The sequence below is a fragment of the Exophiala aquamarina genome, assembly GCF_000709125.1.
Source record: "Exophiala aquamarina CBS 119918 chromosome Unknown aczIA-supercont1.4, whole genome shotgun sequence".
NCBI classification, from domain to species: domain Eukaryota; kingdom Fungi; phylum Ascomycota; class Eurotiomycetes; order Chaetothyriales; family Herpotrichiellaceae; genus Exophiala; species Exophiala aquamarina.
The window spans coordinates 437,199-458,072 of record NW_013550584.1 but is presented as its reverse complement, the minus strand read 5'-3'; the positions used below and the strand labels follow the sequence as shown (position 1 = coordinate 458,072).

Below are 20,874 nucleotides of genomic sequence, written 5' to 3'. Positions count from 1 at the left end.
GCAACCTGGGAGGATCGTGAACCATTACTCCCTCGATCGCCTCCTTCTGGGTCCCAGTCTCACCCTCTCCCAAAGGAGGATTGTGCAGACACCCTCAGTGGTATAGCCTTCCGTTGGACCTTTGCATCGCTACCCCTCCCACTTCAACAGAAATATTCTCTCACCATGTCGAGATTCAGAGGATCCAAAGCCTCCCGCCTGCTTGGCAAACTCCAGACCGAGTCTGAGCCTGGCCTCACCAATGCCCAGCTCATGCTCACCAACCATGACTTGAAACCCGTTGAACCTGAGAGACGCCAATGGGGTCCATGGAACTTCGTCGGTAGGCATTGATCATCTCCAAGCAGCTTCAGTCCAAGCAGGGTCAGAAACTGACATTCCTCGTTCCAAAGGTTTCTGGGTTGCCGATTCCTTCAACATCAACACCTGGATGATCGCCTCCTCCATGATCACCGGCAGCGGCCTGGCATGGTGGCATGCCTGGCTTTGTGTGTGGATAGGCTATTTCGTCGCTGCGGTCTTCATCTGTCTGACAGGTCGGATTGGTGCTGTTTATCATATTTCCTTCCCCGTGGTTGCCCGCTCTTCCTTTGGAATCTGGGGTTCTTTGTGGCCTGTTTTTAACCGTGCTGGTAAATATGATCTGCTGTTCATCCTCGTCGAAGCCTGTACTGATTCGTCCCTGCAGCAATGGCTTGCATATGGTACGGAGTGCAGTCTTACATTGGAGGTCAGTGCGTGACATTGATGATCAGATCTATCGTGAGTTTTCTCACCCCAAACTTGCCTCGTATTTAACATTGCTCACCACTTCTGCTTGCTCCAGTGGCCTTCTTTCAACGACATCCACAATGGCATTCCAAACTCAGGAACCTCAACGCGAGATTTTGTCGGCTTTTTCCTATTTTGGCTTGGATCGCTACCTTTCATCTATCCATCCGTTCACAAAATTCGCCATCTGTTCACCGTCAAGGCATACTTCGTCCCTGCTGCGGGCATCGCCTTCTTCATCTGGGCCATCGTGCGAGCGAAAGGCATCGGCCCGATCGTCCGACAACCCGCCGAAGCCTCTGGCTCCAAGCTTGCCTGGGGCTGGATATCCGGAATCATGGCATCAATCTCCAACTTCGCGACCTTGATCGTCAACGATCCGGATTTCAGCCGTTTCGCCCAAAAGCCCAGAGACGCACTGTGGTCGCAGCTGTTCACTATCCCCATCGGCTTCGCTGTGACCTCTTTCATCGGCATCATCGTCTCGTCGTCATCAACCGTCATCTACGGCACTGCGATCTGGAACCCTCTCGATCTCCTGTCGCAATTCCTCCTCGACGATGCCAGCAGCGCCGAGCGATTCGGCGTGTTCGTGATCGCGACCGCATTCGTTCTCGCACAACTCGGCACCAACATCGCCGCCAACAGTGTTTCTGCTGGCACGGATCTGACCGCTCTCCTGCCGCGATACCTGAACATCCGCCGCGGCGGCTATATCTGCGCGATCGTCGGTATCTGCATGTGTCCCTGGAATCTGCTCAGCTCGTCCAACAACTTCACCACCTACCTGTCCGCATACTCCGTCTTTCTATCATCCATCGCGGGCGTGCTGATCTGCGACTACTATGCCGTGCGCAAGGGCTATCTGGACCTGAAGGGCCTGTACTCGGCGCAAAAGTCCAGCCCTTACTTCTACTGGTTCGGCTGGTCCTGGAGAGGCTACACCGCTTACATCTGCGGCATCTTGATCAACATTGTTGGCTTCGTCGACGCGATCGGCACCAACGGAAGGGTACGTGAACTATTTCCTGGATGTCTTCTAATCCAGTCTTCCCATTTGATCTGTATAGTGTCGCTTCCTGATTGCTGACTTCCCTCCCCCGCTGTCAACAGATGCCCATGGGCGCAGTATATCTTTACCGCTTCAACTTCTTCACAGGCTTCATTGTTTCCAGCTCGGTGTACTATCTTCTCTGCCGCGTGAGACCCGTCCCTGCCACGAGCCGCGTCTGGTGCGAGAAGCCCGACGAGGCCGACCGCCAGTTCTCCGTCGTTTACACCGAGGGCGAACCATATGACGAGGAGCGCTCCGGTGGAATCGGTCGTGGCAGCCCCCCCGCCGCCCGTTACGGTGCCGGTGGCGAGGAGAAGACGGCGGCGTATCTTGACAAGACGCAGGAGTCGAGATATTAAGAAAGCTCGAGATCGAGATCGAGATTGACATGTTATGGAACAGGATCCTGTTCGACTAGGCCCGGGACACCGTTTGTGGCCCGCCTGCTGTGCGTGAGATGTATGGCTGAGGTATGTGAGGTGCATGGCGCCAGTTAGTTAGCTAGCAAGCAAGCCATGTCGCAAAATCGAGAGACCTCCAAGCGGATGCAATACAATCAATACAATCAATCAACCAACCAAGTACCAATACCAATTACCATTTTTGCTATCTCCCGTCGTCGGAGCACTGTTGCGCCCACCAGGCGAAAGAAGCACCCAAAAAAACATGGATCATGCCCGTCTGTCTACGCCGCTCTCGTTCCTTGATTTCTTTCACCCACGTGCCACACACAAACCGTAACTCGATAGGAACAAGCCGGACCTTCCGCGCGTCCTGATACACAGTGCTTTCTCGCGATGTCCTGGACCCGTAATAGACGGCGGGCGCCACGGCCAGTAAAATCATATGCCACAGATACATACATGCAACGATGCATTTCGCGGCTTGTGCAGTGTAGCGTATGTGCCTCTCGGTGAATGAGCTCTACCTTACCCAGCAAGCCTCTAGAATACTCCGGGTTTATGACGTTTGATGGTCAGGGTCCCTGCATTTCCTTGAGGGCTAGAGGCTCTCAGAGGTACAACGCAAGCACACCATGCTCCCCATGAGCGATATGGTATTGGCCATTAGTTCAGGAGTTAGCGTACGTGCGGTCTACAGATCCAAAAAAGGACCACGATCGTCGTCGACTCATTACACTGCACACACCACTGGATAGCAGCGCTGCACGACCATGGAAAAAGTCTCAAGTTCAGGTGACCGACAGCTAAAGGAAGTGAAATGTGCATCGTATCGTTTGAAATGTGCCAGAGAGCTCCAACCAACAGAGACACCTTCATTAGATCGGACTCAGTCTTGGCCTCTATCCCCTGCTAGAGAATAGATGAGGATAAGAACAAATATCTAGATAGGTTCAGAAGCACTTGCTAGGCCAAACATGCAAGCAGCAGTTCCAGGGTGAAATTTCTCTTTTAATCATCCAAACCCACAACCCTCCGCTTCGCGGTTAACATCTCCCACCCGGGCCCTTTGCCCGCGGGGCGGCCTTCGCAGCAGGTGACTTCTTCGACCTTCTTGAACAGATCATAGACGATCTTCTCACTGACGGCACTGTCGCCGTTGTAGTCGGGATGTGAGCGGACGAACTCGCGGATCCACTTGGCACCGGTCCAGAGGGTGCCGTTGGCGCGCTTGCGGATCAGGTCCAGGTAGCGCGCCAGCTCGCAGCGTGTGGTCACATCGATGTTGACGCTGTCGAGGTACAGCTCCACGAGTGGAATGAGCCCGGGGAAATCGTCCGGGTTGTTGTCTTCATTTCGGGTTCCGTTGATGATCTCGTCGATGGTCATCAGTCTGTATTCGTCTTCCACAGGACCGGGGGTCGGTGGGCGGCTGGGTTGTGGTGTTTGTTGTGCGGCCGCTCGAAGAGACGCTGGTGCACCTGGCATCCCTCCTGCTTCGCTGCCGTTGGCCATCGGTGCCAAGTCCTTCGTACTGCGTCGTGGGGGGCAGGGGTTCTTCCTGAACCAGAATTTCGACTTCATCACCCCGTCTCTCGTGTGTGCAGTCTCCATGTTTTCTGTCGTGCGGGCGATCGGGATGTAGAAGTTCAGGTCAAATGATAGGATGGCTCGGGTGACGAGCACGATGAAAATGCTGAAGGCTGCGTTTTCAAAATCGGTCATTTGGATCTCCATTGAGCGGAACTCAACTCGCCAACCGATATCGGCGTCTGGTGGCGGCGGCTTGAATCGCATGTGCTGCCAATTAGTACTCTGGATGTTTTCGAAATGGTTGGAGCCTTCAGGGTCGAGGGTCTTGAGGTCTTCGGAGAAGATGACGATAGGGTCTCGAATGAAGAGGTGAGCAAAGTGTGTGGCGAGGAGATCATCCATGCCCCCGCCTACAAGCTTTTGCTTCAGTGTCTCGTCGACAATAAGATCGGGATCCATGTATTCTGGCCGTCGCCGTGGATCCTCTGCGATGTATGTACTGTTACTAGCATATCTGGACTTCGGTATCCGCCACCGATCATTCTTGAGTGGAACCTCCCCCAATTCTTCTGGTGTCCGGTCGTCGACCGCACGGGAAATCTGGTTCCAGCGAACATCCGTGTCGACGAGAAAACCCTTGTAGATTGGAGTAGCAGCGGTCAGGGCCAGCATGATCGGGCCAAGAGGAGATAGTTGGTCATAAAGAGTGCGACCTTCACGTATGTTTTTGGCTTGGAAAGTGATTTGTAGACAGCAACTGCCCATGCCAAATGCCATTGCATCCATGTACACGCAGTCGGGTTTTGCTGCACCATTACGGACATCATCGTCCTCAGGCCATTTATGGAGGTCATAGTTCACCGTTGGGTCGTGGAAGGGAGAGGGCGTATTCTTATCTTTGAAGACAGGGACATTCAGTTCGACTTTGCGACCGCGGCGCGAGCGAATGTTGGCAGCAAGGGTGGGAAATCGAATATGAGGATTGGCAATTTCATCGGGAACAAATTGAGAGCGAAGGGCAGGTCCAGAAGGAGGGTAGTAAGGCGAAATGAAGTCTTCCCGACACCCAAGGCGTGGAAATGTCGTGAGTGTTACGGGATACTGGTCGGGATCCATGTGGTCTTTGGCGATCACACGGCGGTTCTTCATATCTGACTCAACATCCAGCAAGTCCTTGAAACCGATACCCCATGGCTTGCCAGGGGTGGCTTCAAGCATAAATCGACCGAATTCAGGGTGAAACGTTGGAAGAGCTCCACGTCTGGGAGAATCGCTTAACCTCGTCAACATCCGGAATCGCACTTCGAGCGGTATAAATTGACATACCCATTTTGCAAGTCAGGGACCACTGGTCCTTTCTTTGCGAGTTCTTCGTCTCGAGCAAGAGCTTTAAGAACATCCGCTTGGCATAGCGAAAGGCGGACCTTTTGGTGTTCGTCATCGAAAGCGACAACCAAATACTCGATCTGCATAAACACGATCAACGCCGTCAAACAACCGATGGAACATTCCTACCTCGTCTCCCCACAGTAGGGCATCCCGTTCCTTGCCTTTAGCGTTGCGCCATATAGTGAGCAATTGCTACAGAGGTTGTTAATCCGTTGATCAGTCAGGCGATAACGGCAAGCCGACTCGTACCTCGATGCCCCACTCTCTCACCTGGCCAGCGGCCTTCTTTGCATCCGGCCATTCAAGAGCCGTGCCCAATGCTCTGAACAGTCAATTAGCAATGCCTTCAAAGACGGTGGCGCGCCATGACTAACAAAAGCCCCATGTCTAGTTATTCTGCCACGACAAGGCAAGATGAAAGTCGTTGAAGAGAGTCGGAATTCAAAATTACCCCATCCGGGCAAAGTCGGCTGGTTCTGAAAACGTGACTGGCAATGGCTCCAAGTTCAGCGTAGTTTTGAAAGCAATTGAGCCATGCTTTGGGGGGGCCTTCGAACTCGGAATATTATTGAAACACTTGCTAGTCACAATTGCGAGTGCTGGGCAGTGGTGAAGAAGGCGTCAACCCAGGACGAAACAGCCCTTTCTGTCGTGACGTTTTTCGACTTTTTTTCTGCGAACGCGGGCGAATTCCGGGAAATACAAGCCGAACAGGCAGTTGCAGGTGGGCCTCTAGATGCTTATACCGACCTCGGTCGGGAAAAGACACCGGATTGGGGTTCCGATGAAATCTGAATGGGTCAACATGTGAGAATCAGAAGAAGAATGGCGAGGCCCTGGGGCTGCACAAAGGGAGTAGAAGTGGACGTTAAAAGCAGTTGCTTTACCGAGGACGAGTAGGTCTGCTATATTATTAACGCGAGCCAAAGGGCGCTTTTTCCCACTACCACATTAGTCATCAACGCGCCCCATGGTTCTGATGATTCTGATGATTCGTTGTGTCACCTGCGTATTTGATGTCCGTAATACTAGCCAGCCCCGTTTCCAGTGGAACGGAGCTTTGCTCGAGAAGAAAAGTGGATAGGCCTGTCTCTACACTTGATGTCGCCTCGTCTTCTCGCTGAGATCCAATTAAAACCATCATTTTCAGGCCTGTTCCTTGCCCCCGCTTGTATCCGCGTTCGTCTGCCGGTCTCGATCACATCATCATCGCCAAACCGTCTGGAACTACTAGCGAGCGTGGGGGTCCATATACCACATATCTTGTGTGTCTTTGTCGCAGGGAACGTTCATGTAGTGAAAATGCGATCCTGCTAATAGGTTAGAAGACTTGCGTCTGCATGAATGAACGATGGGCCCGGCATGTTGGTCCTATGCACTTCACGTGACCGGATTCGCACGGAAAACGCGACCAGAGTCTTGTATTGAATCTGCCATCTGTGGTCTGTCTATCCAGCCTTGTGCTTTCCTGGAGGCCTCGAGTCGATGATACCCCAGATGAAGGAAGAGCTAGATGACGGAGCTTCGCCGGGAGGTAGATGCCGGCCATATCTCATGATTTTATGATCCATCTTCCATTGACGCCGTCCAAATGCCGACTAGGCATATGTGTCCCCGATATATACAAACGACAGCTTCGCATCTAATGTCGACCCCGCATCACTCCTCAGGCCACAGCATTGGATTCGGAGGCTTTCGCAGCGCGCAATTCCTTCATTCTGGCCACTCTTTTCTTGAATTCCTCGTATTGGCATTTTTCATAAGTGTGTCGTTCGTTCTGTAGCTCGTCGGGCGCTCGTACGTCAGTCCGAATTCTCCTCGATCACTGTTGCATGGCACAAGTGGTTCGCACTTGTCCTACTCACCTCGCATTTCCAGATGGCGAAAAAGGTGTCATGGCGGCACTTATTGAGAGGGATCAGGAGACCGGCACAGCTATCTCGATATGCTAGGGGTAGTTTTGCTTCTGACATTGCCTCACGCGAAGCGGGAGATGGTGCTGCATCTGGATAAATATTAGCAGGGTATGAGAGGGAAGAAAGCATCGGTCGTACCTGAATGGCCGAGGCCAATGGCTTCTTTGACGGTCTCTATAACAGCCATGGTGGGGCAAGGCTGGTCGAGCGCGACACACAAGAGACGTTCAATGTCAATGAGCAACAATGCCTTCAGCAGCTGCGACGTCGATGCCGACAGAGCTGCGGAGGATGTACGGTGAAGGACAAGCCCTTAAAGTGAAATCTTGGCTGCAGTGATACGGTGAGATATTTCGCCGGGTGAGACCTGCTCACGTGACCGTGGCCTGGCCTCTGCCTCTTTTTCGGAAGCTCTCTTACGAGTATGTATTACTGGAGGAGGGGCCTCAGGCCCCAAAGCGAAGCCCCAGCGGGTACCCGCCTTTACCAGGGAGGATTTGTTGCCCAAGAGCACACCCGCTTCTTTAAATTACATAGAAACATGCAGTACCGAATACTCGGTGGTAAGCACTTGCAAGCGTCGCTGAATCCTCTTCAACCTTGACTTACATTCTCAGTCATGAATGTAATACGGAATCTTGGATCAACTCTGCCTGTCCACCAGACCTGGCGCCGCCTTGACCAGCAGGCTCAGCCAAGGCCACAGCCACATAATGAGGTGTGAGTCTGGGCATGATGCGTCATCGCTGGCAGGCGGCGGGTATGGTTGACCTTAACTGGAGTTAACTGGAGTCGACCAGTCAATAGTCTGACAGCCGGGGACAGATGCAGATGAGATGTGATCGCTGGGTGTCCCTGCACTTCCTACTACTCGTATGTACGGAGTACTTGTACCCTCTTCCGCCACTTCCATCTGCACCTGCACCTGCGCCATCATCAATCAGTACATGGCCGGCTACTCTTCAACATTGACCACGGCCCCTCCGACCGTCGCAACACGTCTTTGATCCAGACACCACCGGTTCACTCCTACCACACTGCAGCATACCTATGTGAAGCCCTCCGGATATTGCACCATCTGACACAGACTCTTTCTCGCTAATCTCTCAAGTCTCCACCCTAATTAGGCCTTTCTTCAGCGCCTTCCACTCTCCATTCCACCGTTACTGTTACTGCCACATTAGCAAAAGCCATTCCCACACGGCGGGGTTGGGAATAGAGCAACAGCAAACAGACAACGAAATACAAGCATGAGTCTCAAAGGTGTTGGAAAAAGCCTGACCCGAGCGCCCCAGCAGTTCAAACAGCGCTTCAACCTTGGTGACAATACCAAAGACGCTGTATACATTGACGCTGAACGCCGCTTCGCTGAACTAGAAACCGAGACCAAGAAACTCCATGATGAGTCCAAAAAGTACTTTGATGCCATCAACGGTGTGTATTATCCTTACCACTTCACAACCCCAAAAACGATCGTACCTCTGACAACTTTCTTAGGCATGCTGAATCACCAAATCGAATTCTCCAAAGCTATCCAGGAAATTTACAAGCCGATATCAGGCCGTGTTTCCGACCCGAACTCAACGATCCCGGAGGGCAACCCCGAAGGTATCCGAGCTTGTGAAGAATATGAGGCGATCGTGCGCGAGCTCCAGGCTACATTACAGCCCGAGCTGGAAATGATCGAGCAGCGGGTCATAGCTCCTGCAGATCAGCTATTGGAAGTGATCAAATCTATCCGCAAAGTGTCGGTCAAACGACAACATAAGCAACTCGACTACGATCGCCATAGAGCCACTCTCAAGAAATTGCAGGACAAGAAGGAAAAGACCCTCAAGGACGAGAAGGCGCTTTTCAAGGCAGAAAATGATGTCGAACAAGCCACTACGGACTATGAATACTTTAACAATCTGCTCAAAGACGAACTACCGAAGCTATTCGCGCTTGAGGCAGAGTTCATCAGGCCGCTTTTCCAATCCTTCTACTACATGCAATTAAACGTCTTCTACACACTGCATGACAAAATGCAAGGCATCAATATCGGCTACTTCAATTTGACCCTTGACATCGAAGAGGCCTTCGAAATGAAGAGAGGCGATGTCCAAAGTCAAGCCGAGGCCTTATCGATAGTCCATTTCAAGGGCACCGGAGGGATCAAGGTAGCCAAAGGAGTGTCCAAATACGCCGCCAAATCAAAAGAGGCAGAAGCAAACAAATCTACGTATGGTAATCGAAAAACGTACGACCCCGAGGCTGGAATTGCTAATCCACCACCTCCATACTCACCCGCGACCTCCGCAAGCACTCCAAGCAGTCCTGCTCTGGCCGCTTCGATTGCTGCCAAAGGCAAACCCCCACCACCCAAGCCCAAACCCAGTCGTTTGAGTGGGGTTCCAGCAGCGGAGACAGTGACAGCCTTGTACGATTATGAAGCTCAAGCAGAGGGTGACCTCAGTTTCATGACGGGCGATGTTATTGAGATCATCTCAAGAACACAAAACGAGAACGAATGGTGGAACGGACGGGTCAATGGGAGGCAAGGGCAGTTTCCAGGTAAGTCGATCCACATGGTGCGCTTTTGAATGATGTTGCGAGATTTTGCAATCGCCCCATATTCAGCTCCTGAGCTAATTTATAATTCTGCACAGGTAATTACGTGCGTCTAAATTAGATGTCATTCTCTACTGCCACGTGTACTTAAATGCTAGTATTGGTACTGGCCCATCCTTCAGATGCTAGATAATCTCCTTCTGAAGCCAACCTCGGCATCACCAGGGCGTTTTGATCAATTTTATTGCACCTCGGCTCAGCAGCTCGAACTTCGAAGTGGTGTAAGAGAAGGCGGGTCTGTAGAGCGTAGACGGCAAGTTTCTGGATAGCAGTCTATTGGTTTGTGAAAGTTCTCGACATCTATCTCAGCATAAGTCGAACTAGCACATATTAACTCTAATAAAAAAAGGAGCAAAGCATTGCTGCGGTGCCAGTCGATATCATCTCACCACGAACATTATGCGGGAGTAGGCACGCTATTTTGTATTCTGCTCTTGTGGTGGCCACGTGGCGTAGTATCTGCCATAGCATGTTTGGTATGGACATAGATTTATTCGCACGTATCCGAAAAGGGTCCCAAAGTATCCGGCCTTGAGTCAATCCAGCTCGTCCACTAGGTGACCAATCCGTTGTGGACTGGATTTGAAACGATCTCAGTGACGCCCGCAACGTGGAATATCATGCACGGGTTTTTCGATGTGAGCGCCTGGACGTCCAGTGCTAAGGCATTGCATCGTTGAGCGGCAATAAGTATGTCCTTGGCCAATTCCCGAATTTGTCCCATCTATATCTGAGGTGATTCACCAGTTCTGGGACCGTCGAAGCCATGATTCTACCTCTCCTCAACCCTGTCCTCTCCCTCTACCCCGACCACGACCGCCGCCTCGCCCTTGACCGCGACCACGGTCCCCTCGGCCACCCTGATCCCCACGATGGCCTTGACCACCACGACCCCGTTGGTTGCCTTGATGGTTATGCTGTTGTTGCTCCTTAGCCAAGTCTATTATTTCCTCCGGCACGCGGAGATATTTGATCTTTTTGGGCGCGTTAGTTGAAATCCACAGAAGGGGCGGTGACCTTCCACTCGTCCTCTCCATCGATAGGCGGAGCAGAGACATAACACTCACATTATTGCCTCTGACATATACCTCGGCGAGCCTGAAGAACTTATCGCCTTCCGGGCTCGTTTGGACGACTTCCTTGAGGGTTAGATTCATCCACGTGTCACAATTGACGAGATGACCATTCAGAGTCTCCCCGTTCTTCAGCTCAACGAGCATCGGGTGCCCCTGTGCTGCTGTCAGAAGTCCCAGTGGAAGCTGTTTGCCGGTTAGTACAGATGGGTGGTTCGAGGAAGTTCGGGACATACCATGGCTCCTGTTAATGATGCTAAAAGAGCAAAACAGACCAAGGCTCGCGTTTGATGGTGGTACTGAGGTCTCGGACAAGTTTCTCCGGGACAGCGCTACAGGGATACTGGAGCTTATCGTAGTCAGGTACGGAGTACGGAGTACTGGAGCCTTGCGTGTAGAGCGACCTGCAGGACTCGTGAATGTCAATGTCATCCAAAGAAGTGGCTTCCGTCGCAGCATGAGACGAGAATAGGATAGTGCCAGTTGGAGGGAGCCTTGGCATCGCTTGTGTCTGGTTTGGTGTATCACGTGAGGGCAGCACCTTTACCCGAAAGAGGCTAGACGTCCAGAAGCGGGCTCATGTTCTTGGCGGTAAAGGCGCGACAGGATTGGTGGATGCCATGCGTGGCCAATTCAGGCTTAATGTGGCACGCTCGGGGCTGTGCAAAACTGGAATCCCGCGGGCTCGGGTTCGGGTGGACTTAACGCCTTCCGCGACCCCAGGCCGCCCACAACTAATTACTGACTACACGAGTACGAGGCGAGCTGGCCCTGCCTCCAGCTTGGAGTTCAGGCTCCAGCGAAAACACACCACCAAGTTCCGTCCCATCCTCTCTCCCCCTAGATCTCAAACCTGTCCCACTTCCACCTCTTCTCGCTCGCCATCCATCGATTCATAATCCATTGGAGTTTGTTTTGTTGATCTCCATCTTTCCAGATAATACCATCTTCTACTATCATCCCTTTCCACGGGTCTTCTCTATCTATTGGATTCACCCTGGTTCCTGGGATGTAAATATGGAGTCGTGAATCAGAGTGTGGTTCCTTTGTTCGTTCGGGGCATGTCAGCATATCTGTTGCATTATTCATAAGTGAATAATTTGTGTTTGGTTGCAACCATTGGCTTGGTGTCTTCTAGTTTGATACAGTCACTATCTGGATCGGATCAAAATGAAGTCCACCTTGGCCCAGGCTGCTGCGTTTCTTTCCTCTCTTGCTTCGGCTGCTATCACTCCCTCCCCTTCGTCCACTCCCAGCTCTTCTACGAGAGACATCACCACTGTTGCTGGTACAACAGGTATTCACTTCTTTCCTTGCTTGCTGTCGCTGTCGGTCGCTCACCGTCTCAGGCTCTGATCATGTCTCCATCAACTTCAGTGCTCCCTGCCATGGGTGCTTTCTCGGCACCGATGACGGCTTGGTGGGTTTCTTCCTCAGGCCGCAGGATGCCGGCCGTCTCATTGACTTCGTTTGCAGGAGCTCACACTCGAGATCGATTCGGCCGATGAGGAGTGCACAAGCAGTCCTCCACGTCTCAATGGCTCACCTCTGGCCTTAATCAACGAAGCCGCCAAGGGGCAAATCACCTTCAAATCAAAACCTTCCAATGGTATGGGCGAGAAAGATGTCCATGCCTTCTGGGAATCGACCTGCCTGAAAGGGGAAGCATCAATGATCTCAGTCTGGTTCGCCGATATCACTGGAGACATCCAGGTGAAAGGCCCGTCCGGTTTCACCACCTCCTTCAAACAAAAAGGCCACCCTACAGTCTTACGTCTGCAAGAATCTCCTGTCGACCGTTTAGGTGACGACGATGAAATGTGTGACATGTGGCTTCGCCCCGACAATTCCTCCAGATTAGCTGTGGCCACTGCCACCTTGGACGAAACCATCTTTGACGACCCATTAGAAGTGCAATATACGAAGCTGGAAGAGCTTAAGGCTCAATTGACGGAACTCCATCAGCAATTCCATGACACCGAAATAAATATCATGTCCTTGATCAAGGCAGAATTTAAATCTTGCACAAACCTCAAGTGCGTCTGGAATACTGCGAAAAGCAGTGCTCCCAGCATCTGCAAGTTGATCTCCGCACATTTTTCACATCACTCAGGCCGAGTTGCTGGATGTACGGATGGGGATGCTCAATCTCCCTGCCGTGCTCAAGGGCAAGACAGTAGTCAGGAGCAGAAGACGGCACCACAGTCCGCGGAGATTATTGAGACAGTAGAAGAAGAGCCTCACTCTTTATACAGCTCTGCCATTCCTACTCCTCCTGCGTTCCCCGCTCACGACGAGATCGAAGACACCGATATTCATGAGTCGGATGAGCTCCCGAAATCCTCTGGTGACCATTCTGAATCTCACTCATGGTTTGAATCGACGGAAGCCTCTGCGCATGATGCCCTGGCAACGTTTCAGGATAACACCGCTCGCATGCAGCACCTCATTCGGCGTCACTTATTGCTCGCAGTGGTATCTCTTGTGCTCTTGGTTCTAGTTGGCGGAGTCATCTTTCGTATTGTACAGATATGTCGTGATCCAAGGCGTCGGGCCGAGCGTGCTGCGCGTCGGGAAGAGTTTCTCACCAGAAGATTGTATCGAAAAGCTGCATGTAAGCACAAGTGGCGCACATGGTGGAAGCAGCTCAAACGGCAAGCGACCGGTGACTACGAAGAGAAGAGACAAATGATCTTGGAACGAGAAGGGATCTCGCAGGATTCGCTGCAGAGACATATCCTCACCCTCCGTGATGCAACCGACCTCGTCAGGAACTTGGTCGCCGCAGAGGAAGGCCGGGCCCAGGGCGATTATCGTGCCGCCCCGGCCAGATACCAATCATCCTATCCATCCCCATATACTTCATCATCTTACGACGCTGGAGTCGGCAGCAGTAGAGGCTCAGACAACCTCCCTGCTTATGCTCCACCTCCTCGATATGAAGAAGAACTTGAAGGGGAAATAACTGTTGTCGACGGGTTTATGTATCCAGCGAGCACCACAGACGATGCCACCGAAAGCAGTATCGTCGACTGCAGCCCCAGGCTCAGCTTTGAAACTGGCAGATCAACCATTCTCACCAGGGACGCGCGCGATTGAAGCACGTGTGCCTAAAGGGCGCATTAAGCCAGGCCCCTCATCTTTCAAAAAGTTTTCATGTGTGATGTCTAGCGGCCTTCTGTTTTGGGCCATCTGGGGGTTTCAATTGTGTCCATTATATTTTCAACGGGGCATGTTAGAGGACAGTGAGGAAGGCATACTCCTATCGATTTGTGCTTTGGAAATCTATGTGTATAATATCTAAGCAATACAGGTACCCGTCCCCGAAATGGTAAACATTTGCTACTGAAAGTTGGCGTTCGAGCGGCATGAGAAGGGGCTAAGCACTCAATTGAATTGTCTTTCAATTCTACAACTTGGTCCTGGATGAAATGGGGATTGACAGTGGTCGTCGTTCGACGTTACAGATGAGCCGCGGATGGAGTAAAATGAACCAATACGCGTGCACCTCCTACCCCGCCTAACTTGCCTCTGGGGAAAGGAGGCGCATCGGCCCTGAAGGAGCGATTCCAGCCAACCTATACCACCTCCATCAAACAACTATTACGCGCCATGTCCAAGATTTAAATTACTATAACGGCGTACCTCTGCTTAGTCCCCCTTTCATATTATCTTGCCTTCTCACCATGGCAACGTAAACCCATATTCACCTAGGACCAATGACTCCTGCAGGACTGGCTCAAGGGGTCACCAAAGGCAAGCCACCACCACTTGCTAGGTCTAACAGAACCGCCTGCATTCGTTGCCGGCGGAAGAAGAAGCGATGTGACCAAAAGCTCCCGGTAAGCATCAATGACACCAGGAAAGGCTCTTTGAGAAACATTGCTGAAATTGAGACACGCACCATACCAGAGATGCAGCCTCTGCGAAACTGCTGGTGCTGAATGCGTGGGCTACGACGCGGTAGCTAAGAGACATGTACCGAGAAGGTTACAATAGTCGCATCGTTCACCTCGATCAGCAGGCAGCGACTAACGTGATCCATTAACAGCTATGTGCACAGCCTTGAAGAGAGGGTTGCGTACTTGGAGTTGAAACTTCAACAACACGGAATCAACGAGGACGAAAGTGAGGGGGGCGAAGCGGTGGGATCCCTGATGTCACCAGTCGAACGAACCCAACCATCAGACGGCTTCTCCCAAGAAGAAATATCGCCTCCTCAACCCCCGATGCTTACGACCGACACAACCGGGGCGACGGCTCAGGTTACACTAGAAAAGGTGATGAATCTAGCAAGGCGTATGCCCCAGGACGAGCCGACGTTTTCCAGAATTCTATTGACAGAACCCATGACCCTTAGACAAAACCCAAGCGCTGGTATGGAAGGCCTTTCATCCACCACAAAACATCTTCCCCCGGATATGATCGGCGGACTGGATACTTCGCCCGTGTCGCTTCCTACTAAGGAGGCCGCTCAAAACCTTGTCAGGGCTTATCTCCAATTCGCGAATCTCAGCCTCCCACTTCTCCATGAACCAACATTCAACCAAAAGCTGGATCTTCTATATAGTATGTCAAACGTTGTGGAATTGAACCATACTCATGCCAACATGGAATCGAGAGTCGCGGTCTTCTTTGTCTTCGAGGTATTCGCTGTGGCTCTCTTGACCCTCCAGAAACAGGATCCCTCCAGAATTCCAGCATCATTGGCAGATCGATACCATAGAGCTGCAGTAAGAGCACTGAATGAGACCGGGCTGCCCAGTGATGTTGAGGGAGTGCAGGCTCTGCTTCTTGTTGGACAATATTGTTACCATCATCCAACTATCTGGGCTGTCTGGAAAACAGTTGGGGCGGCTCTGCGCCTCGCAGTAGAATTGAACCTCCACAGGACCCGCATCCCAACAACGTGGATTGTCTTACTTTGGACACAATGAGAAGGACGTTTTGGGTTGCATATGCGATGGATAGAAACATATTCATTGCCCTGTCTATGCCATCGTGCTTGTCGGATGGTGCAATCACAGCCAAGGTATGAATGAATCTTTGCTTGAACAGCAAATGAGTAACTCTCTCTAGTTCCCCAGCCAGGTTGAGGATGATGGTATCACACCCAATGGAATAGTCATACGCAAAGGTAGTTCCTTCAAAACCAAGAGTATCAGCACTTATGTGTTCCGATATCGGCAGATACAGTCAGAAATGCAAAACATGCTCTACGAGAACCCTTTTCTGATTCGTGCTCCGACGACTTGAGCCGCTGGCAATCCAATATGAAAAGTCGCATCCAAACTTGGTACAAGGACACTCCTCGAAATGACAATGTCACTAATCGTGAACGAAATATTCTCGAGAACTTTGAGTTGACGTTCCACCGAGCATTGTTCTTCTTATAACACCCTTCCCCTAACATTCAAGACCCACCAGAAGAGTCACTGCTGCAAATGACAGATGCTGCAATAAAAATGATCAAGCTCTATCGACAATTCTTCCGCGATCATAGGCTCACAATATACTGGCAAGCGGTCGAGAATCTGTCCTCGGCAGGCACTGCTCTAATGTCCAGCTACGTTACTTCATCTCGGGTCCGAGAACAACTCGACCTACGCTCTCTGGAATCACTTGTGAACACTTGCTCATCGGTCCTCTGGGGCATGGTAGAACACTTCCCCGATTTCAAGGGGAAACGTGACGCTTTCGATATCAATGCGTCTAAGGTACTTGCTGACCTAGCTCAAAGTAATGAGAAAACACAAACGCCAATGGCAACTGCACTTGACTTTACAACAACGAAGATGGGCAATAGTATCCTCCGTTCGTCTGACATGGAACCATCGGATGATCTTGCAGCCGCAACAGACTCAGATTCGGGTGGTGTCGCGAAACGGATCCTGGACCCTCAGTTCTCTTTGCCGATGACAGATGTTGGGCCTGACACATACACTCCTCAGGTGGATTTTTCGCTTTCCGATTTCGATGATGTATCATTCGATTGGGAAGCGTTCCAGAACATGAATGAGTTTCTTGTGCTGACGTGGACCTAAACACTAGACAGCTCAGAATAACAGAATTAGTGTTGTCTTTTGGAACTTTCCCTCTTCTACGCATTGTAGGGGCATGCTAGGGCAGGAGATCTCTATTAAAATCCATTACACTATGTTCCGTTTCATTTACACAGGACCTGCTTAAACTACAAAAAGGCTGGGATCTTTACAATCTAGCATTGAGCAATCCTCTATTGAGGTAACCTAGGATGGATTCAGCCATTCTAAGATCTAAATCGTTCGACATTGCAAGTTGCAAAAACGGCGCATTGATAGTCTGTGACATTCAAGCAATTCTACCTATTCCATGCTTTCGAGCCACAGTGTGGAAACATCAACGCAAGTGCATTGGGGCTCAACACCGCTCAGAGTTCAGAGATGATGACGCACTTTTTCTCTCAGTTCTTGTGGCTCGCCATCCTTTCGAGGTGCATTCTGATCTTTGTCGCCTGAGTGTTTGTCAAAAGCATATTTTTCTACCAATTCATGAGCCAAGGTGCCCATAATCGAGTCGACTACCCAATCACCAATTATGGGGAGGAACTTCCACGCGTGGGCGGAGCCACCCGTGGCCATGTGGACGCCAGTAATACGGGGATGAGGAGCTATCAGAAAGTCGGCGGTAGGAGTCGTACTGATCCTGCATCATTTGCACATCGATTAACCTAATAGGTTCACAGAAATATATATTAGGGCTGGAAGTTTGCGTACTCACCAACATATTTTGGTTCTGTCAAATGGCCTGTCTGCAAGAGTCGGAATGATCTCACACATGTTGTCCCGCATCGCGGCCTCGGCTTCACTCGGAATAACATCAGCAGGATTGCTGACAATTGTCCGTGGATAGGAGATCTGAATCTTCTTTGAACGGTCTTCTGGATGCGGGACAATCGTCGTGTTCTTATAACCCGGTGACCTCCGAAGTATTTTAATCTCGCCATTATACGGCGGGAACATGTTAAGACCAGTGCTCATATTTGTTGTAATGGACATATTTTTCCAGCGACCTTCCTCCTCGGCCGATACCTTGATCCAGGCCACCTCATGTCCGATCGGAATCAGGCGAGTCCCGAGATATACCAGCTTGTTTGACCAGGCTCCAGCTGCGACGATCACTAGGTCGGCCTGAACTACTGTTCTATCTTCTAAAATAACTCCCTCGGCCTGACCATCGAACATTTGAATATTCTCAACCGCGGAGCCACATATGAAATCGACCGTCGAATACTGCGAACAACGATCGTAATAGACTTGAATGGACTCTTTGGCATCAATGAATGCATCCTCGAGATTGCAGTATGCTCGATTCCAACGTGAATTTCCACCGAGATCTAGCAACGGGGGTGGTTAGGAGTCCTTGCCGTAGATTCGCTGGAAGACTTCTTCGCGGTTGAACAGCTCGACGTAATTATCTGGATCAGAAGACCTTCCACGTGTAAGCGGTGATTTCCACCTCTGTGAAACGACTCGGCTGGCCGTCACAGACGAAGGTCATTCCTTGCTGAAAGAGATGCCGTCTGAGCTCAGGATCCTCCCGGATTATTTTCTGAGATCTCTTTGCGAGCCGCGTGTACGTAGGGTCAAGATAGTCTGTTGGCACTCAGCTAACCCACCGCTGGTTTTGAACCGGCTCTTTCTGGGATTTCTTGCTCCAGCCAATGCTCAATGACCGAGGCTTACCTGAACGGATGCATCGCGTAGTATCAATTCTGGTGCCATCTGGCACAGGTGGTGTGAGACGGTCGATTATAGTGACTTTTGTTGAAGGATATCTTTTTGCAATAGCAAACCCGGTCGACAATCCGAACACTCCAGCCCCGATGATGATTACAGAATTTGGAAAGGACTTAGGTACAGAAGTAGGGTCTGGTGAGGTAAAGCTTAACATCTCGGCTCCAAACTGTGGGATAAGGGAGATATGGTCTTCAGTACTTTCACAGAAGTTCCCTGTACTAATCTCGTTTTACAAAAATGTGAGAGTGGTGGTGTCGACCCAGCGATAAGTACAGGCATCCAGATAGGCATACGGCGATGTTCAGCGATCCCCGCGTTTTTGGTCCAGTGTGAAAACCGGACTCTCAATCTCGCGATCTCCGCTGGCGGATGACTCCGCTTATTCAGTCAGCACAACATGCAATTCTTTGATTTCAGGCTGGGCGCGTAGTAGCAACATGACCTGTACCAGGAGTTTATGGACGCTAGACGAAAGGATTTCTATTAACCACTCGAGTTAAGTTTGTCAAAGCCAAGGTCATTGGACAGCGGGCCTACCTCCGCGGGAATGACTCTGAGGAGCGAATCGGCGGAGCGAACGGAAATGCGAGCGAATGCCAAGTAATGTAAACTAGGCCTAATTTGGCCGTAAAATTAACCCATTTTGCATATCCTGCCATTATTCATCTATTTATCAACCACACTGTCATCGTGAGACCTCGTCGACAAGGCTGAGGTTTGATAAAGCCTTGTCGGCGTTAAACCTGGGCGTTGATGCCACTCCAGGGCCTCCGGATTAAGGTTCTTCCGCTCTATTTCACTGTCGCTCCTGGAACTTAGGAATGAACCCCTGTTATCGACCCTAGTTAAATTTAGTAGTGTAGTTCCTCCGTCTCTTTGCTCTACTAAGTGCTACTAGCGTAGTTAACGCCGGAGGCTCATTTAGTGTAATCTGCAGCGGAGAACCCTCTAGCGAGGGCTCGCGCCGTAGCCGAGGCCTCTTAGGGGTGAGGATTACTAAATCTAAGGTTTCTAGTGGAGGAGGACTCGTAGGAATAACCTTAGGTAGAGGAGGAGTTATAGAAATAACCCTAGGGCTTATAGGGACGTCCTAAAGAAGCGCGCGCCTAATAAACTCTATAGTATCCTCCTCTTTATTAAATAGTTATTGCTCTATTGCCGCGCGATCTAATAACTACTCCATCTCTTAATTAATTAACTACGATGCCTTATAACGCTCCTATTGTAGCTATATTAATCGATTTTAGCGGCGTTGTCGCTCGTTAACCTCGTTAGTAAGTAATACGCGTTGATTTGTAGGTCCGTGAGTACTACGCTTTACTAAATAACCCTATCGGCGAGGGTCTAGCGCGTCGAGTAGTACCTATTACATTTAATAACGTCGTTGCGCCGCGCGTAAAAGGCTTTATAGCTAGAGAGTCTTAAAATAAGTAATTTAACGCTCTACGTTTACGGCGTCCACCGCTAATTAATAAGCTTCCTACGGATTAAGGAGACCTCGGATCTCTACTAGTTAATTCACCGTCTCCTAGTGAATTATCGTTACTAGTGCTAATAGCGGCGGCGGCGGCATTAATTAAGCATTAGTTATTAGATAAAAAGGTACCTAATTAGATAAGTAAATAGAGCCTCTACCTAGCTACTAACGAGGATAAATAAGGGTCTTTAGAATAGCGGAACCTTATAAATAAGCCCTCTTTAACTAGTGTCGATAGGTAATACTAAACCGTAGGAGGATCTTATACTTATAGACGCTAATTTCTAGTGTATTAAGGTCTCCTCCTCCTCTTAATATTATATCTAATGTATTCTACTCTCTTTCTAGGCGTAAAATCGCGTAATTCGACACCTATAACCTTATTTATAAGAAGGTAGGACCTTAGGTAAGTCGCGAGTAGCTAGCGGATAATGAGGCCTCGTCCTAGTTAATATCTTTAATTACTAAATTAATCTTAATAATAAGCCTTTTTACTAACTCTTCTAGTAATAATTAGCCGTTAGTTAACTCTCTAATACTATTATAATAGGACTTACTTCGCTAGCTTAACGTAGATTTAAGGTTAGCGTTTTTAATAGTATAAAGGCGGATTACTCGGTACTCCTTTAGAATCTAAGTCTCTTATAAGTAACGTATAAATTAAGTACTAACGCCGTTACTAAATCGTCGTCGATTATCCTCTAAAGCCTCTTCTATTACTAATATAATATAATCCTAGGCCCTCGGCTAATAAATCGTTCGAATCTCTAGTATCGGTATACTAAACTCCCTTATCTTTTTCTCCATTACCTTATAAGGGTTTAGCTAGGAATTTAGAGTAATTCGTCTAACTACCGTATAACGAGGATTCT

At 50.2% G+C, this 20,874-nt stretch overlaps 10 protein-coding genes across 10 annotated transcripts; 6 read left to right on the top strand and 4 right to left on the bottom strand.

Moving 5' to 3' along the window:
- Nucleotides 1-165: 165 nt before the first annotated feature.
- On the top strand, nt 166-2,184 carry A1O9_05282 (NCS1 family nucleobase:cation symporter-1; the record flags this gene model as incomplete). The annotated part of the gene is made up of 5 exons (XM_013404501.1): nt 166-322; nt 393-632; nt 689-762; nt 827-1,783; nt 1,885-2,184. The coding sequence occupies 5 exons, from the start codon at nt 166-168 to the stop codon at nt 2,182-2,184; spliced, it is 1,728 nt and encodes a 575-aa protein (XP_013259955.1).
- Nucleotides 2,185-3,237: 1,053 nt separating this feature from the next.
- Nucleotides 3,238-5,231, bottom strand: A1O9_05281 (glutamate-cysteine ligase; the record flags this gene model as incomplete). The annotated part of the gene is made up of 2 exons (XM_013404500.1): nt 3,238-5,020; nt 5,086-5,231. The coding sequence occupies 2 exons, from the start codon at nt 5,229-5,231 to the stop codon at nt 3,238-3,240; spliced, it is 1,929 nt and encodes a 642-aa protein (XP_013259954.1).
- A 1,583-nt stretch (nt 5,232-6,814) lies between these two features.
- Nucleotides 6,815-7,251, bottom strand: A1O9_05280 (NADH dehydrogenase (ubiquinone) 1 beta subcomplex 7; the record flags this gene model as incomplete). The annotated part of the gene is made up of 3 exons (XM_013404499.1): nt 6,815-6,925; nt 7,014-7,153; nt 7,203-7,251. 3 exons carry the CDS (start codon nt 7,249-7,251, stop codon nt 6,815-6,817), a joined length of 300 nt encoding a protein of 99 aa, XP_013259953.1.
- Nucleotides 7,252-8,314: 1,063 nt separating this feature from the next.
- Nucleotides 8,315-9,646, top strand: A1O9_05279 (uncharacterized protein; the record flags this gene model as incomplete). The annotated part of the gene is made up of 1 exon (XM_013404498.1): nt 8,315-9,646. The coding sequence occupies one exon, from the start codon at nt 8,315-8,317 to the stop codon at nt 9,644-9,646; it is 1,332 nt and encodes a 443-aa protein (XP_013259952.1).
- An 894-nt stretch (nt 9,647-10,540) lies between these two features.
- A1O9_05278 (uncharacterized protein) lies at nt 10,541-10,936 on the bottom strand (the record flags this gene model as incomplete). The annotated part of the gene is made up of 2 exons (XM_013404497.1): nt 10,541-10,648; nt 10,742-10,936. Coding segments are annotated over 2 exons (303 nt in total), but the record flags the coding sequence as incomplete, so codon positions are not given.
- Nucleotides 10,937-12,358: 1,422 nt separating this feature from the next.
- A1O9_05277 (uncharacterized protein) lies at nt 12,359-13,846 on the top strand (the record flags this gene model as incomplete). Its single annotated transcript, XM_013404496.1, has 1 exon — nt 12,359-13,846. One exon carries the CDS (start codon nt 12,359-12,361, stop codon nt 13,844-13,846), a length of 1,488 nt encoding a protein of 495 aa, XP_013259950.1.
- A 683-nt stretch (nt 13,847-14,529) lies between these two features.
- A1O9_05276 (uncharacterized protein) lies at nt 14,530-14,862 on the top strand (the record flags this gene model as incomplete). Its single annotated transcript, XM_013404495.1, has 3 exons — nt 14,530-14,589; nt 14,660-14,736; nt 14,799-14,862. Coding segments are annotated over 3 exons (201 nt in total), but the record flags the coding sequence as incomplete, so codon positions are not given.
- Nucleotides 14,863-14,904: 42 nt separating this feature from the next.
- A1O9_05275 (uncharacterized protein) lies at nt 14,905-15,684 on the top strand (the record flags this gene model as incomplete). Its single annotated transcript, XM_013404494.1, has 1 exon — nt 14,905-15,684. The coding sequence occupies one exon, from the start codon at nt 14,905-14,907 to the stop codon at nt 15,682-15,684; it is 780 nt and encodes a 259-aa protein (XP_013259948.1).
- Nucleotides 15,685-16,212: 528 nt separating this feature from the next.
- On the top strand, nt 16,213-16,791 carry A1O9_05274 (uncharacterized protein; the record flags this gene model as incomplete). Its single annotated transcript, XM_013404493.1, has 1 exon — nt 16,213-16,791. One exon carries the CDS (start codon nt 16,213-16,215, stop codon nt 16,789-16,791), a length of 579 nt encoding a protein of 192 aa, XP_013259947.1.
- Nucleotides 16,792-17,163: 372 nt separating this feature from the next.
- Nucleotides 17,164-17,970, bottom strand: A1O9_05273 (uncharacterized protein; the record flags this gene model as incomplete). The annotated part of the gene is made up of 2 exons (XM_013404492.1): nt 17,164-17,431; nt 17,507-17,970. The coding sequence occupies 2 exons, from the start codon at nt 17,968-17,970 to the stop codon at nt 17,164-17,166; spliced, it is 732 nt and encodes a 243-aa protein (XP_013259946.1).
- Nucleotides 17,971-20,874: the final 2,904 nt, after the last annotated feature.